Source organism: Aptenodytes forsteri, unplaced genomic scaffold (genome assembly GCF_000699145.1).
Source record: "Aptenodytes forsteri isolate BGI_AS27 unplaced genomic scaffold, ASM69914v1 Scaffold462, whole genome shotgun sequence".
Taxonomy (NCBI): Eukaryota; Metazoa; Chordata; class Aves; order Sphenisciformes; family Spheniscidae; genus Aptenodytes; species Aptenodytes forsteri.
Window position 1 is genome coordinate 216721 of NW_008794492.1, and position 18510 is coordinate 235230.

General features: G+C 41.5%; 1 protein-coding gene across 1 annotated transcript in view; it reads left to right on the plus strand.

Annotated features, from left to right (window-relative positions):
- Positions 1-17315, plus strand: part of PLPPR1 (phospholipid phosphatase related 1) — a 78775-nt gene extending 61460 nt beyond the window's left edge. Inside the window, exons 4-7 of the mRNA XM_009290950.1 lie at positions 5648-5898; positions 12765-12941; positions 14917-15048; positions 17068-17315. Coding sequence (XP_009289225.1) covers positions 5648-5898; positions 12765-12941; positions 14917-15048; positions 17068-17100 — 593 coding nt within the window. The 3' untranslated portion in view covers positions 17101-17315. The remainder of the gene's footprint in view (positions 1-5647; positions 5899-12764; positions 12942-14916; positions 15049-17067) is intronic.
- The last annotated feature ends 1195 nt before the right edge of the window (positions 17316-18510 follow it).

Below are 18510 nucleotides of genomic sequence, written 5' to 3' on the forward strand. Positions count from 1 at the left end.
GTTTATATACAGCTGCTATCATACCCCCAGAATCATGGATTCAGACCTCCCTGACTCAGTTTGGCAGGGTGACTAGAGTGTGTGTTGTGTTGCATTTCATTATATTAGGTTTCTAATCCATGTGATTAAGTTGTATATCTTCAAAGCCCTGATAACATGCAAGTAGCCTCTCTCCAGTGCAGATATTTAGAAATGCAATGTGCTTCATGAATTTGTTACCAGTGGCTTTTACTTTGGACCTGCATAATTTGCGTTTAACAAATGGTGCAGATCAGCTTCTGCTGACAGCTTAATTTAAAGCATGGTGACACCTCACAGTGGGCAGCTAAATAATGAAATTAGGGCTTTATTTCAGCAAATTAAGGCTTTAGTTCAGCAAATAAAGGTTTACAAGATTTATACACACATTGAGTTTATTGTAATAGGATAGATATACCCCAGAGCTCTGATGTCAATTCCCTAGGCAGCTGCAGGACATAGTTTGCCTGACCTTGTTCTTCTGTCTGCCGTGGATCTGAAGTTCACTGTGAAACAATGCACGTTCTGTTATCAACTGGCTGCCTTTCAGCAGAGCTCAAGCGGTGTTTGGGTGTGCTGCCTCTAACCTAAACTGCTGCAGCAGCTTAGGCTACTGTCGGTCTCCCTTCTTATCACTGAAGAACCTCCACAATGAGAAACAGGTCACTGTGTTGAAGACAAATCAAACCTTACTGTTCCACTTTATGCAAGGCTCTGAGCTGGCTGTTGTCTACATGAAAACTGATAGGCGTGAAGCAGTGAGGAAGAAAGAAATCCTGTGTTTGTGGGGAGGAGTCTTGAGGCTCCAGAGTACTTTTGCACTGGGAACTGAATTTCTTCTTGCATGCTCAGACCACACATCTTCCTTCTTACATCTTGAGGGAACAGTATCCAGGCAAGACACTCACAGGTGAAGCAGGCAGACACAAGAGTAGACGCCTGGAGCAGTGAGCTTTGTGGGGTCTTCACTTGTGGGAGATCAAAGCCAATCCTGGGATCAGATTATGAGTGCTCCGAAGAAGCTTGCTGTTGAGCCTGTTCTTGATGCCATAGCAACAGACAATAAATTTCCCTGCAACCCCCATCTCTCCAGTTGTAAAATGGATTAATGATACAGATCTCCTTTAACAAGACCCTTTAAGATATAATGATGAAGGGTGGTTTAGCAGAGTCTCAGTCACAGGACTATAAACGTATGGCTTTATTGGATGCACAGGACCATTAGAGCAAAACCTTCAGAGATGAGCTGAGGATCAGCATTTCCACAGAGCCATGAGTCCTTCCAGGGACTCCCTTCGTTGAAACTGTAATCTTTAAAAAACATAGGGGTGGAAAAGGGGTTGGGGGATTGTGAGCGTGCATGCGTAATAGGAACGTTTTCCGAGTAAATTAGGTTGAGTGTGACAAATTCAGGTAATTGACTGGGCACTGGGAGAGAGAGGAGTGCCTAAATAAATGCACTTGGTGGAGGACATAACAATATGTTACCAAAGAGCACAGCTTCTGATGTCTCATGAGCCCTCCAATGCATTGTTTCTTTTGTCACTTTACTTAAGGGTTTAATGTTTTTTCTCTAATAAAGCCTTCTACCTCCTCATTCTCATTTCCACCTACTGGCTTCTCACTTCTCTCTTCCTGATGTCTTTTCAGCTGTTCTTCTACAACTCCCAGGGGTTTTTTAGTCGCTTTTCTTTTGCTGGTTTTTTTTTTTGTTGTTTGTTTTTTTTCAAATCAGTGGCATTTTAAATGTCTGTAATAGTGAGAGTCTCCATGGAGTCAACAGGCAGCTGCAGTCACTGATGTTAGACAGATTCAGGGTGGAAGAAGAGAGAGCTTGAGCATGAGTTGCCAGGGAGAAGACAGGGTTATGCTGAGGTTACACTGAGTGAGGAGAGCTGGATTCTTCTTCAGGGCAGATGTCCCTGTTAGCAAAAGCAATAGACAGCTGGAGGTGGCAACACTGATGAACAGCCATACAGGGAGCTCAGTAGGAGAAGGACCATTAGAGTAGCATGTGAGTGAGAGCCCAGAAATTATGGGTTCATGCTTGGAGGACTTCTTGGCAGTTCTTCTTTTTTTCATTTGCACATTTAGTTTGTCTAAGGTCTTTCTCACTGGAGGTAAAGATATGTTCAAATCTGATCCTCAGTTCCTTCTTCTTGGACTCCGGGACAGCTAAGGAGAGTAGCAGGGAGTAGAGCCTACCCTCTGTCTCTGGCCTAAATTAGTCTCTCTCCCAGTTACATTCTGCTTGCTGGTTTGCCTTCTATCCTCTTCTTTCTGGCTGCTCCTGACACACACAAACACAGCTGAGAGCCAGGACAGTGACAAAAAGTCAGGAAGCCTTTCCAGAAATACCTTCTGCTCCTTCTTTAAGGCCTCCGTGCAGCCAGACTATGTGACACGTGTGGATGAGGGGAAGGAGTGGCTTTACGTAAATGAAATTAGCCTCTGTCCATCCTTTCTGCTAGTAACCAACTGTAGAGGCTGTAGGTCTTACTGTTTACATCTTTTCTCAGCATATGCTAAGTTCTGGACTAAAGTTGACTCCCAGGTTTTCTAGGCCAGAGTGAGCACGGTAAGATAAAATACCTACTCCTTAGCAGGATGACATTACCTCCCATAACACCTGAGCATCAAAATCTGGAAAAGGTACATGTTCTCCCATTCTCTCTCTGTGGCGTTATATCACAGACTTCAGCTGTATGACCCTGAAGAGCTAGGGCTAGTTGCCCTTCCTGTGAAGCCTTTCAGCAGCGATTTGTCTGCCTCTAAAAACCTGGCAATCATGTCACTGCATTCTCGTGCTCTGGTCAGTTAGCTTAGCTGCTGTAGGTCATTGAACAAATCCATTGAACAGATGGATTCCTGAGGTACAAAAACCATCAGGGGTTTGTACAACCACTACCCAGGCTCAGTGGTGTTACAGCCTTTAAATCAATTACAGCCAACCCTATCTCAAAGTCTCCAGAGACTACACGATGTGTAATCAGTCTGCAATGGTTAAATTCCTGCTAGCCGAATTCATTGCTGCACATAGCTATGATTTTCATAAGGCGCAGCTTGGCAGAAGTGCAAGGGGGGAATTATGGTGATCAATATGCATCACAGTCAGAGCACGATAAAGGTTTCAACCATGGCTTGTTCTGCTGCTCTGCAGAGTACTGCAGCCCTCAGCAGTTGAGTCTGGGCCAGCACTTTCTGTGCTACCAAATATTGAGAAAATGCAGGTGTTAAAACTTCTTTTTTTCAGAGAAAAACACTGGACCACCTTTGTACCTGTGCACTGCCTAGAGATTGAAATAACTTTGTGAAGCCCGTGAGCTTTTTCTGAAACACCTCGGTTCTTGGCTTATACTTAATTACGCAATAAAGACTGTGGGCCAGACTGCAGTATTTGCCTAGCTCTTAAATTTCCTCTAAGTATTGTAAAGGGCTGGGTAATAATCCTCACTGCATTCCCTGTGATTTGCACAGCGCATCAAAAAGATGCCATTTAAAGCAAGCTGTGCCAAAAAAATTTTAAGAATTTGGCCAAAGAGCTGTATATAAAACAAGATTCATCTCTGGCATAACTTGCTGTTTCACCAGGCTGAAAAGATACCTACTGCATTTTTCCTTTGAACTTGCTTGTGCACTGGCTAATGCAAATGAGGAGCTCCTGCAAGCTGTGGAAAACCATGGATTTAAAATATTAGCAGAGGGATAAAGGAAATAAAGGAGCAGTGTCAGTGCTCTCTCAATTTCCCTTTTAAACACAGATACTTCGCAGGATAAACGCGAGGAAGACCGTCACACCAATAAAAAGGCAGGGCCCAGTCCTGCAGTCTAGAACCAGAGGAAGGCTACCTCCTGCTGGCTTTTTAAATCCATGATCACACATCAGTTCATTAATAATGAATAATAATAAACTCATACAATGAATAGTAATAAACTCTGTCCCCAAAATCGTCTTCACTGTGGTAAGGCTCCTTCCTAACCTTGGGGAAGTGTGGTGAGGACAAACGGCTCTGCACTCCTGCAGCCACTCCAGGCTGCTCCCCTGGAGAGGGCTCTTCCCATCAGTACCCCAGTGAGGAACTGGTGTTGCAGCACAGCTGTATCAGTCACACCACAGCATCTCTGTGAGCGTGCGGCACTGGCAAGCCCCACTTGACACTCATACAATGAATCCATTTTTAGTTATGGGTTTTATTTTATGCTACTGTCTGTACAAGCTTTCTGGGTGCAGATAAGCCCTGAATGTTTAGAAGGACCTAACTCTGTCATCTGTAGCCCTTCTGCTTTGTTAGCTGCATGGTGGGTGACAATATCTGCAGAACGATCCTTGATTCTTGTTAATTTGATGTAAAGCATTTTCTGCTGCATTATATTGCTGACTCCCTGATATTTTTTGTTTCTTAGACTATAGTAGTCTTTTTTTCTTTTTTTTTTTTAAACTCAGTACAGATAAGCAGTGAAGTTGTTATGACCACGGTGGTGCCAGCTTTTAAGATTTTATCACAGCTCTCCTAAGATATTTTCCCTGGAGGTCCAGCTCTTGGTCGCAGTTAAATACATAGCAATCTCAGCTAATTTATAATTTAAATGACTATTGCTTACAGAGCTACAGGAGGGAGAAAGCAAAAATGTATGACCCTCAACATTCCCACACCAAAAGTAAATATTTATTCTAAATTTTTGTGACACTTTAATCCACTTTAGTGATGGGAAGGGGGAAAGAGGAGCCCATTTAGTTTTTCGGAACATTTGGGTTTGGCATTTCTGCAAACCTGCTGTTCTGTTCCTTTGGTACGTAGGCAGTACATGCAAGTAGAAGATCCTCGTATATGTTCATAGCAGCTGTAGCAGGTATTGGTAACGCTCATGGGGAGTCAGTGGAGGATGTGACAACTGCAGTATTGAGCAAGGGATGCTCCACAACCCTGGAAATGTTCCTGCTTTCAAGTGAATGCTTCCTGCTATAGCATTTGTGGGTATGTGCTCCCAGTGACATGAGCTGAACTGCAACTGTGTGGAAACATCTTCCAGAGCAAAGCATTAGGATGTTTCCCAAAGGACCTGCCAATCAAGTTTTCACCATCAGGACAGTGAATAGTCAAAATCCAAAAGGTACTTGACATTAGATAGTAATATTAACATAAGTGCAGTATTGTGTCTCAGCACTACACTGCTCTTTCAGGTTCAGAGCCGTTATACTACCATTTTTGGCCCAGGTGTGGTAAAAATACATAAACATTTTTAACAACTCTTGTATGACACTTGACTGCAGGCTGTGAACCTTTGTCATAGTGGAAACTTTACAGGCATAGTACAGGTGCAGAGTTTTCAGTGAAATCTATAGTTCACAGTTTTGTGAATCACAAAAGTACTTAGGCACTTGCTTATCGTTTTCAGCCTGTTTCTGAGTCCTTCTGGAGACCCTGAGTTAAGCACCTGTCAGAGTTAAGCATGCAGTCTTCTGTGTCATGCCTTTGATGCAGGACTCTGCTGGAGTCAGCAGTGGCTTTTTGCGAGTAATGACTGCAGGGAGTAGTCCCTTACCTCTCATTATGTCTCTTCCTTTCAGGTACCAAGATTTTTTTTAAACCTGTTTGAATAATCATTAATTTTTAACCTTTCCTCACAGGAGTGTTTGCATTTGGACTTTTTGCCACTGACATATTTGTAAACGCTGGCCAGGTTGTGACTGGGAACTTGGCTCCCTACTTCCTGACTGTATGTAAACCCAACTACACTGGAAATGACTGTCGGGCCCACCACCAGTTCATAAACAACGGCAACATCTGCACTGGGGATGTAGAGGTGATTGAAAAGGCAAGGAGATCCTTTCCATCCAAACATGCTGCTTTGAGCATCTACTCAGCTTTATATGCCACGGTGAGTGCCAGTGATGATTGCTAACTTGTATGAGAGGTTTCTGTGTGTGCATCTAGATGGGGCCATTTTTCTTACAACGGGTTTTTGAAGAAAAAGAGGGTTGTTTTGGGGAGGGCTTTCTTCTTAGAAGGGGAAAATCGCCTTCTCTCTCTGTTTTACCAATCCTAGTATAAGCAAATCAAATGCTCATTGCTTTTGAGGCACTGTATGATATGGAGGCATGAGGTCCTAATCTTGTCTTTGCTGCTGATTTTCTCAGAAGCCTTTGAGTATGCATTCAACCTCTTCTTCTCCCTGCCCCTGTCTCATGAACACTAAAATGAAGTTGATGCTTAAATGGCTCCTGGATCACTACTATTTCTTTTGTTCACATGCCATGGGTTGTTGAACATTTAAGATGTAAATTGTGCCATTTCAATGGGAGGCTGAACTAGGCTGGATTTTGCTCCCCTTGTTTAGGACCTGAATTCCCTCTGCAAAGAAGGTTGTAATAAAAGTCAGTGCCAGAATTTTGCTGCTATCACAGAGAAATGGACCCCAGTTGACATCTTGACAAGGTGACACTGCTATACTGTCAGGAAGGAAATCGTCTGTCTTTAAAAGTCTAGTGAAACAGATCAACAGCTCCTTTGTGTTGTCTGGCTAAAGTTTCTGTAATGTTTGAAAATTGATCCAAGAAGCTTGCTCACAAAGTAGAAAACCTTGATGGTTTTGCCATTAAGATCTAAGGACTTAACCTGATTCTGATCACAAAATGGCTTAACTAGGTCTTTTTTCCCCCAATAGCTTGACTCTAATGAGTGGCAGAGTCTGTCTGTAGGTCATCAGGATTTGAGAAAAGCTTAAACTTATTAATGACGGGGTGTTTACTGAATATTTTACCCTGATCTTGGTAGCAGATTAATAAAACACCACATTATTACTATAAAATGAAGAGGCCACCCACTGCTATTTCAATATCCATCTGTTTGCACTGAATGTTGCGTGAATAACGACGGAGATATAAATTGGTAACTCCTTTGATCAGGATTTGTTGGGAAGTGTTTGGAAAGCCCGTAACATTTTGTGTGCATTACTTCTGAACAATAAGCAACCATGTGTGAAATACAGTTCCCAATAAACTCAGCGTTGTTGTAGCAGCTGTTTTCATCATGATAAACTCTTAGGTGGAAGCTCCAGGATCAGGCTTGCTCCTGGTTCTGCCCTAAGCTAGTTACATCCTTTCATGGACTTTCCCTGCCCAACCTCCTTTGTTTCCTAGGAAGGCAAGTCTTCTACAAACAGGCTGATTTCTACAACTGAAGGGGAACAATGCTTTTCTTTCCTTAGCTTAAGTCCCCAGTAGTTCAGTGTTTCTGAGCCCTACTCTTTCAAGCATATCTATGATGGGCCTGCGTTTCTCCCCACATAGGAAGATACCAGGTGGAGCCAGGACATGGAGTTATTTCTGAGCCATAAGGTCATAAAAGTCTGCCCTTAAGGCATTTCAGCCTACAGTCCAATTTTAGCCCAGTTCTCCGCCTGAAGACACCCTCTAGCACTAAAGGTGTTGCCACTTGTCTTTTCTTTGCCTGTCAGCTGGGAATATCATATTACACAATAAGTGCAGCGTTCAGATCTAGCTTTGCTTAATAATTGTGCTGTGCACAATTTTTTGAGAAGTGTCTTGCTGATTCTAATATGCATGATAATGTGGGCTGCTGAACATAAAACACATGATATTTGGTTAGTAATAGCTGTATTTTGCATAAAGCTAAAGATTTGAGCCATGGAGCAAGAAAAATAAAACAGGTTGAACATGAGGAAGCAGGAGAATGGAGTCAGCACAAACATCGTCTTTCATTGTATAAGTGTCTGTTGAGATCCAGGAGTCTCCTCCCATCACTGAACCTTGAGTATCCTCTGCAGATGTCTGTGTACTGATTTGTTCATTAGTCTGCTGGTGACAGTAATCCCACTGTGATCAGTTTGGCTTTGTGTTTTGGTTTTTTTTTTTATAATCTGGGTTTTATATTTAATCAACTAGGCTTTTTCTTGTCACCTGCGGAAGAAGCTGAGGAGAACCCAAAGCATCACTTTTGTGATGTCGGCAGGCAGAGATGAATCTTGTATGCCTAAAGTAGGGGAAAGAGAAAAAAGCCAGCAGCCCAAGGCTTCCATACTTACACGAAACTTAGAATGGCATCTAATGAAGTTTTATTAGTCTCCCAGAAGTATCACAGGAAGAGATGGCAGTCACTGTACATAGTACATGCTGCTGTACAGTTAGAAACACGTTTCTAAGTACTTTTCCCAAGGGAAAATGGTAGGCTAGAAATACTCCTTAATTCATTAACATTTCTGGAAAAAAAAAAAAACAAACAAAAAATAGACAATAAAATCACATATTGCATCGGGTATCCCAGTTACATCATCTTTAAACAACTGGTTACTTCATGCTCTTCTGAGAAAGGTCATGGAAGAGTCAATGACAAGGACATCTAACAGATGGTAGTGTTCAACCAAAACATGGAAACTTCAAGTATTTCACCAGCACAACTGGAGGACCTCTTATTGTAGAGAGAAGGTAGATATCCTTGCTGATCCTCCCATTTGCCTCTGGAGTGAAAGCAAGGAGAATTGTTTTACAGTCACAACAGGGTCACTGTGGTTGAAAGCTACAACTAATCACTTACATTGACTGTTTAGTGGTGTTTTCAGGATTCTTCAGCTAAGCTCTTGCCTAGCAGCATCCACAAGTAATGCTTTCTGTCACCTCCATCTGGCTAGAAGACTTTACCTTATTACACTGGATCATGACCTGGCATCTGTCGTTTACACCTGGGTGTGTTGCTTCTTGACTAGATTAGAGTGATACAATATACCTGGACATGAAACTTCCAACATTTGGGAAATTCTGAATAGCAGAGAACACTACAGCAAATCCCTTCTGCAAACCAGGTCACTGTGACCCCACCAACAATTTCTTCCATTTCTGCATTAACACCTACCAGACTAATCAATGAAATTCAAGGCCTTGGCACTTGGAGCAGCTGCACTGAGCATCTGGGAGGCTGCATCATGTTCTACAATACACATCATTGTCAAAGGCTCCGCTTCTCTCTTACTGTAGCAAACTATTGTAAAGGAAAAGATTGTAAAGCTTGTAGGACACAGAATTTTCCAGTATTAGTATGAAATTGTGAGCTTTCCAAGGAAAATAAACTATGACAAGTCTCCCCACTTTCTGCTGAAAGGACAAGACAGACTTCTTCCACTCTGCCTTTCTCATCATAGGTACAACACACATTCTAAATATATGCATATATTTTCATATATATATATAAGTATATATATGTATGTATGTCTATTTTAAACTTGCAAACAAAAATGCCTCCTTGACTGTCTATGGTTTTGTCTGTCTGAAAAAAATGGGAGAGGAATTACACACAGGGTGAATGCTACTATCATACATTACGCATTGCTAAATACACTGCTTGAGTGTACTGACAAACTACACAGCAAAGAAGCTGAGTAGATAATTTATATAGTTAAATCATATGTAGTGTATTTTTTAATATGATTTATTCTGTTTTCCTCACATCTTTTTATATTCACTTCCTTCCTCCCTCTCCCACCCATCAAATAACTGTTTTTGACATTTAGAGTTTTGTAAATAAATTTACCCTATAAATAGCATTGTGGGAAATTTTCAAAAACACCTGCTGTGTGTAGGAAAACAAAAGTAAGTGACTTTCGCTGAGATTTTGGGCTTTTACACATAGCTTTGAAAAGATGGTCTAAGTGAAAGGGTAAATACATTGTGAGAATCTTAAAAAAATATCTTGGTTTTAGGGACCAGGACAATAAAGATCAAACTGCAGTGATCGGGAAGTCTGACCAGAATGGAGAAGCTATCCTAGTTATTTCTGAGCTCAGTGAGTGATTTATGGATGAAGTGGAGCACACCTTCTGGGAAAACAGTTTGTCTTGTTTTAAACCCTCCTCATGAGGGTTTAACAGATTTCCCTTGGCAATCTGTTCATATGGTTAATTACCCTCATTGCTAAAAATGTTCTCTTTACTACAAGTTTACGTTTTCCTGCCGAGACACGTGAAACTTCAAATACATTAGATACTTCCCATCTGTAAAAAGGAGAACTCTCCCATGTGGGTAACCCAAAGATCCAGCTTCATCTCATTCCTGTAAGAAAACAAGCATGCGTGGGTTGTTCTCCATAGCTAGGGTTTGCAGCTGTCGCAGCAGGACCGCATTGTTACTTTAAAGAGGTGATGCTTTTCCTTTGCATGCTGTAAACCGCAGTAGTGCTTTGGTGGGGAATAGGAAAGCAATCCGGCTTTCTATTTGGAAATCCTATTTCCAAATTGCTCATTTGAATTGGCGTCTGCTAAAAGAAATGCATAGGGTGAAAGGATGGGCATGATTATTCACACAGTGGCAATGATATTTTTTCCTATTGTTTCCAAAGAAGAACCTTAGCGTGAGTTTTGGTGATAGTCAGGTACCGCTCAACCTACCAGCAAAAACTGGGGCAAGATTGCCGCCTAGTGCTCAGTTGCTAGCTGTCATTTCAAGGCATGTGCCGCAGCCAGGTATTAGGTTGGAAAAACAAAGCAAGCAGGAACCACTCGAGTAGCTTAGTCCCATTCCCAGGGCTATTACACACCATAATATTCCAGTTCCTAAACTGCATTCACCTTTAGATGATGTGTTCAGCAGCACATTTAAGGTCAGAAGACTTCAATTCCCCAGGCAGAGATCTGGCAAATTCAGCTGTTAGAAGTCTACTACTGCAGTTTCTTGGCAGGTGAAAGTATAATTTTGCCTAGGTACAGGCCCAAAGGCAGTCAGGTCTGCCTTCCCCTGGTAGGTTTCTCTGGCCTGTCCCTTTCCCTCACAGGAGGTGCTTGCTGCATCCCTTCCCTTCTTTTAGAGTCACATATTGTGTTGGGTCTAGGGCTAACATTTTTAACACCAGCCAGTGAGGGGAAGCCAGCTGTAGGGTCATTTGATGGCCCAGTCAGGGAAAAAGGAAAAGAAATATGGGCAGGGAGAAAGTTAGAGTAAAAAATACACACAATACAGCAGAATAAAGGAATATATGAAAGGCAATGAACACAGTGACCTTGAGGATGGATATAATTTCTGTTTCTTGATCCCAAAACTATGTGCCGGACCATAGTGACCTCTGTACACCTGGCTCATGAAGAAAGGGACATGCATTAAAATACAGTAAAACAATTGCCCATGGTTGCCAAATAGATCATGGAGTGCGAAGCAAGCTGTGCTGGTAGTTGCAATTGCACCTAGCCAAACCTCTTTCCTTCGGCACAGGCACAGGAAAATCCTGAGGTAGCTTCACCCCAGCCAAGCCATTGTAGTCTTGGCCAGAGACTGGCAGTGTGAGCCAGCACGGTGTCCTTCGCTGCTGCAGCAGCAATGAAGAACAACTCTCGGGTCTCCACCATCCTGCAGAGTCCCACTCTGATTTCAGTGCTGCCCATGGCAAAGTGCTCAGCAGTGCCCTTCCCCAGAAGTGAGGTCATCCCAGAGGAAGTTGAGGTTTGTGACTTGCAGACAGCACAGAGATCCTAGTTATGGTGTTATTGCAGATGTAATTAAAACAGTAAGGATCGTCTATAGAGTCTTTTGTCCAGAAGACTAACAGAACCATATTTCCATTTCTGACAATTCAAAAAGGGTCAGGAATGGAAATATTTTCAGCTTTGGTGATTTCACTTATTTTTACAGAAAAAGAACAAATTTTTTCTTTACAAATAAAATGGCATCTTTTGATATTAAACACTGAAAGAGACACTTCCATGGTTTGTAATCTTTCCATTCCCCATCAGAACAGGTGTTGGTACTTTCACTGGATCACATCTACACTATGTGAATCAGGTTCGTGTACCAGGTGATTGGTAATAAGAATCAAATGAATTTTTCAAATGTATCTTCTTGATTCTGTTTCGTGTATGGGAGGCAATGTGTCATCTGGAGACATTTCTGGCGAACGTATTTGACGTATTTGCTTTGCTTATCAAAGCTTTGGAAATCATGCAGGCATCCATTGATTTTACTGAATTGTTTTGCCATCAGGCTTGGTTTGCTTGGTCTTTGTAATTTTGTGGCTCTGGAATTAATGACTGGCTGCTAATTGTGACCCACATGGTTTTACTCTCTCTGTCAAAAAGCATTTAAAATAAAATACAAAGTGCCAAAAACACGTGGGGTTCATTAAAAAATATTCAGAGCACAGCAAAACTTCATGCTCTGGAACTACATTTTCAGAATCAACTTTGTTGTGAAAGAAATCTCTCTCATATTCTGTGTTTCATTTCATCTTGCAGAGAAAATGTCTGGAATGGTTTCTCGTAGTGTTCTCTGTTTCTTAAACCTAACACCACTTAGGAAACTGGAGCAGCAGCTAGTTCATATGGATGCTAGGCACTCCATCATGCGCATATTACAGTTTCTGCAGGAGTATAAACATAAATTCTTGACTCCCGTTGCAAACATTTAGTCAGGTGCATTCAGAGTACATGTTTGCTAGCGTATGAGCAAGTACTTGCACAAGTTAGGAAGTCAGTAAAACTGAGCCTGTACATACCAGCTCAGAAAAAGTCCAGTATGTAAATGCAGTTGGTGGGATATTTCACATCCTGAAACAGCATTTAACAGTATCTGTTTTGTTCTCTTAAAAGTGTTCTTTGAATTACCTTAAACCTCTCCCTTCATTTCCCAATGCTTTTTTTAATGAATCATGGGTTTTGTCACATCCTTGCTGATTTAGGATTTGTCTGGGTAGAAACAGATGCATTCCTGGCAGAGCCCCTTTTCATTTTTGGCTTGCCCTTTGTTTCAGATGTACATCACAAGCACAATTAAAACAAAGAGTAGCAGGCTAGCCAAACCTGTACTGTGTCTGGGTACCCTGTGTGCTGCATTCCTCACCGGGCTAAATCGAGTTTCTGAGTATCGAAACCACTGTTCGGATGTGATCGCAGGCTTCATCTTGGGGACTGCTGTAGCTTTGTTTCTGGTAAGCCCATCAGTCCTTCCACATTTCTTTTAAAAATACCTCAGTTAAAAAAAAAAATAAATTACTATTCTCTTGTGGCCTATTGCAGCTGATTAATCCAGTTGCTAAGAACTAATTCTAGCCCCATCTAATTAAAGGTACCATCAGAGAAAATCCTAATCTGAAATCAGGTTGATACTAATTAATAAGGCTAATATGATGACATTTGTGCATTGAATATATTTCAAGATTATTTTAATTACTATACATGTTCTTACTTGACCTATCCTGGAAAATGCTTTAAAGGTGGTGTAGATTGCAGCTAATGTCAAAAGGGGGCATGCTTGAGACTTCTTCTCTGACACCCCTGTGTTGCAAAACCCAACTGTCTGCCTGGTATCTGGCAAAAATGTAGGATACAGGGTGTTGTCTGGGGCTCTAAGCAGTGCTCCTGGCTCCCTGTTTTGTTTCAGACCATAAAAGAAGTGCAATAGAAAGGAAGGTCAGGACAAACTGCTTGGGAGACAAAACTACCTCCCTTTGCAGCATTTGGAGTTGAGCCGAAATTGTTCACCATCTCATAGGATAACCAAATCTATTAAAATGTATCAAAGACCTTCCCACAGAATCTAGGAACAGCATCTCCCTGGACTTCGAATGTTACTTGCTCCCCTGTTGGCTGTGTGGTTTAAGTGTTTTGTTTGGTGAGAGATCTCTTGCTGAGGATTTACCCACACAGCAGTCAAGGTGATTTTCACTATTACCAAGAAATGTGCCTGGTTCCATTTAATCAAAATAGGCTTCAAAACTATCCACTGCATACTAACAGACACTTTATCCCTGTTATCAGGAGGGATTAGGTTTCAAAGATCCCTTAAATCTAGATTGTCCTGTCACTGATTTTTTTTTCTATTCTGTACTTGAAAAAAACCCAACAAACCTTCACATATCATTTATTCCCGTGTTCCCTTTAAATAAAAAGATGTCTGCAACCTCTGACCTGAATCTCCTACATTACTTACAAATGTAAGTAATTTGTCTGATTCCCACTGGCAAAGGCAGTTTAAATCTAGCCCATGCAGTTTAAGAGGCAGTCACCCCATATATCTGGTCAGGACAATCTATGTGCTCCCAGTACCTGTTTCTAGCAGTGACAGCCTGCTCCCAGCCGCATTTTGGCCCTGCAGACCTTCTGCCACCCTGCAAGTGTCACAAGCCCAATTGCAAAGTGGTGGAAGGGCTCTCCCCGGAGCTTGGAGGGGAGAGGTGCTGTGAGATTTCCCGCTGCCAGCACAAGACTCACCCAGGCTGCAGCCTGCTCAGGTCTAAAAAGCAGTGAAGAGGGAGAGCCAGCAAGGAGCTGGCTGCAGGAATCACTCTGATAGCAGATGTGTCAGCTCCTGTATGTCTTTTTTTCCACTGTGTTCCCAAGCCCCAAACTGCCATGTGTGTTTGCTCTTATTAGCATCACCATGTGGGTTCAGTAAGTCTGGTCACGCACAAGGGAAGGGCTTGTGGGATAAACACCACAGCACTTGTGCTGGAAGTATGCAGGCATGGTGCTACATGAGCCTGATATCATCCAGATGTGAAGTAGATTCAGCCATCCAGTGAGCTGTTTTCACTGTTTGGAAACGTCAGAGTCTGAAGGGGGTATTTGGCCAATAAAATGCATCGTTGGGGTAGTCCATGGTTCTGCAATGATAAAGCAGACATGGGAGTCTCTGCTGTACAAAACATAAAAAGGCTGGGAACGGTTCATCACCTCAGATGAGAGGCCAGATGAACCCATTTACCAAGGTAGTCCACCACGCCCAACTATGTCAGTAAACACACTGTAGCCCAGGGCTGAGATAGATGATGTCTTGAACCAAAACCCAGGTTAAGTTCATTGCAAAAACTGGCAGTTGTGAGACCCCTGATGGTAATTCCTGTGCATTTTTCCTGGGGACAGAACATGCTGACCTCACTTTTTTTTTTTCCCTGCATTACACAGGGGATATGTGTTGTCCATAACTTTAAAGGCACTCACGGAGCTCCTTCTAAACCGAAGCCTGAAGACCCACGAGGAATGCCGCTAATGGCTTTTCCAAGAGTGGAAAGTCCTCTGGAGACATTGAGTGCACAGGTACTGTAAATCCTCTCACCCATACTGTCGCCAAGCACATTTTCTGTTATGGCAGAGTAAAAACTAGTTGTATACATAACTACACAGGGAGCTGTTTTTATTCCTAACGTTAAGTCCATTGAACAGAGTGAATTTGCATCAGGGGAGAGTTTGTTTTAAGGTATTTATCCCTTAAACTACCAAATACTGTAGATCTTCTGCCCCTGTGCACATCCAAAGCTAAAGCAGTAGGATTTCACATGCCTCTGCATATTGTTTGTGATAACAAACTTTTGCTTAGAAGAATAGAAAACAGAGGAAAGTAAAAATAATTCTGTCTAATTACATTTCAGAATGCTTTTCGGATGCCTTAAGGATTTACTCTTAACATTCGTAATCCTGAGGATAAACTATGCTGTCCAGAAAAATACTACAGAGATTAGGGTTTTATCCTTATTACCATTTAGTATCTTCTATAAGAAGAAGAAAAGATCATATATTGTTTTCTATCTCTAAGTCATCAGAAGAGAATTTAGTAGCATTCTTTCAAGTTTGCAAAAAAATAGGCTAGCAGGAGCATCTTTATTGATGGTGTTTCTGTTAAACTACTAACTTCAAATGGCTTGTGTTGGTGTAACTGAATCATACCCAGTCCTTTCAAAACAGACGAGCAAATGCCACCTGCCAAGAATTTCTGGAAACAAGGAGGAACTGTAGTTTATCAGTTATCTGAAATGGTCTGGTGTAATTTATTTGTTCTTTAAATTATACTTCCTTTATTAGATGGCCTACCATTCCTGTGTACATGGTTTGTGGCAAGATCAATAGTGACTTTTGTTAAACCCTTTGACAAATAGGAATTAAAAAACTGGAAAAGACACTGTTTCACCTGGAAATATTTTGCTTAGTTGAAAAGTCAATTTTGATTAGGCAAAGATTTGCTGGAAGACTTTCAAGTAAATCTGCAGAACTGTGTGTGTTAACTGTTCTCTTAGTGGACTTGCAGTCCAGAAACCATGTGCTACTTATATATCCACATTGTATCGTGTATGACAAAAGGGCTGAACAGGTGAAAATATTCATAGACTGTGAGAAAAATTTTGTCTAGTCAGCTGTTTATAGCTTCTGGACTGTGAAGTGCAGGTATGGACTAGGCCTTAACTGTTAATGTCCACTATAATCAACAAGATAATTTTCTCTGATTCAGGGTATCAGTCTCTAAATGACCATACATCTACCATGCAGGAGTAGATTGGGAAAAAAGTGATCCTGCTCTGAAGCTATTATAAACAAGTCCTTGGGAGTGGCTGCTCATTACTGTTTCTTCAGATACAGGAGGTGCATCGTCCTTCTCTGTGCAGATTTCTGCATCCATTCCCACTCTTGTTTTGCCTTGCACCCACACAAACCCTGCAGATACAGCATGATCCAAGGACGACTCAGTACTGCCACTGAAGTCCTGGACATTGGCTTCCAAGAAGGTTGAATCAACACTGTTTCCACCTAAAGAGGACTTCTGTGTTGCTATATATCTGTGGCTGCACGTGTTTTGCCATAATGATCCCACCTCTGTGTGGTTTTAAGCTCTGTATGTTCCCTAGTATCAAACTGTGTAGGATCTACATGCACACATCACATGAAGCCAAACCGTGGTCTTTTAGGCTCTTCTTGACTGAGGGCAGACCCACTGTATTAGTTATGTGACTGTATGAAGTGCTTGAGCCTGTACTGACATGTCCTTCTGGACAGGATCCGGTCCAGTTTGAAAGTCTTGATTGAAAAAGTGGCACCTTGTTTTTCAAGCCTGTTAGTGAGTGTTCATAGCCCAGAAGCAGGGCTTGAGCTCGGCGTTTCCCACCACGAGCTCAGGATAAATGTGACGGCAGTCACATTTGCAGTGATCTCTTAATTTTAAAGCCCTACATTAGCTGGAAAATAGATTTTATTAGTGAAGGTTTTTCTCATTCATTTTACACACTAGGATATGTAAATGCCAAAATGTATACAAATGTTCATGTGTTTGCCTTTTCCTTTTTGCAGAATCACTCTGCCTCTATGACTGAAGTAACCTGAGATGCAAGATTGGCAACAGAAGCTATTTTTTATTACCCTCCAGTACAATACTCCCAAGACACACAGTTACTAAATGTCTAACTGTGATGACCAGTATTATGTTATGTCTAGTTAGAGGCTAATGTTTTGTACTTTTTTTGTATGAGGAAGTGATGTAGCTTGCCCTGATTTTTTGTCAGCTTTAATATTATTATGCCAGAATTTAAAAGCAAAACGGAAAAAGAACAAAAAAAACCTTTTCTTGTTTAAAGTGTGCACTGAGGAACTACATCTATGGAATTGTTGATGTTGTTATGTGATATTTGTACACAATTTTTTTTTTCATTTTTGAATTTGTATATCTTGGGAAAAAAAAAATCACTTTTACCTTTTCTTACCATAAGAAGTGCTTCTAGCAGTAGGTCAGATTCTGATCTGAGTAAGTTCAGCATAGATCTGAAGTAATTGCATATATTTAATTCAAATTAAAATAATGGTGATCAGGAATCTAACCTGAATGATACTATCAACAAGTAATAAACATCCATCCTTGATTCAGTGAGCTACTTAAGCATTCCTTAGCATGACGGATTTCAGTTAGCCATCCAGTTTCCAGACTACTTGGCAGACTTGAAGTATAGCCTTAAGCATCTTACTGAATCAAAACCTGATTGTTCTGGTGTGGGTGATTGTGCTAGTTATTGAAGAATAACTAAAACAACATACTCAGTCTGCAATATAGACAGGCTGGACATGAAAATTTATAGTAGTAGCTGATAGCATGTGAGCTGACTATATCATCTCCCTAGATCTCCGTTCCTCCCCAAGGCCCAGCTAAAGCTCCCAGTGAAACCTGGCTTCAGGAATTGACTATGGGGATATACAGCCACCACTGTGGAGCTGAGGCTGCGCTTTAAGTGTTTCATAACTTCATCATAGATTTGTGGGGTAACTAGTAACACTGGTGCAAAGGAAGAGTGACACCACTTCTCCAGTGGAGTGACATTACTTGGCATTCAGATTGGCATAACCAAGAAGCCAATTTTGCCCTGACAGTGTAGTTTTCACTGAGGGGCTTTGGCAAGTAAAAAAAACCACAAAAAACAAAAAACCCCAACCCTGACACAGGACACGGTCTGTAGTAGCAGTCTGCATTTTTGTAAATTCTGCCATACAGAATTTATATCAAAACTGCTATTACCCCAACCCACACAGGACACGGTCTGTAGTAGCAGTCTGCATTTTTGTAAATTCTGCCATACAGAATTTATATCAAAACTGCTATTTTACAATTTAACAACTTTGTTTAAGGAAAAAAAAGACAAGTGTGTGGGGGGGTGAGGGGGTAAGAACAAAAAAGAGCCCATTTACAATGGCTAGAACCGGGGCAAAGGCTTCATTACATGACTTTTCACTGTTTCTAGGATTTTC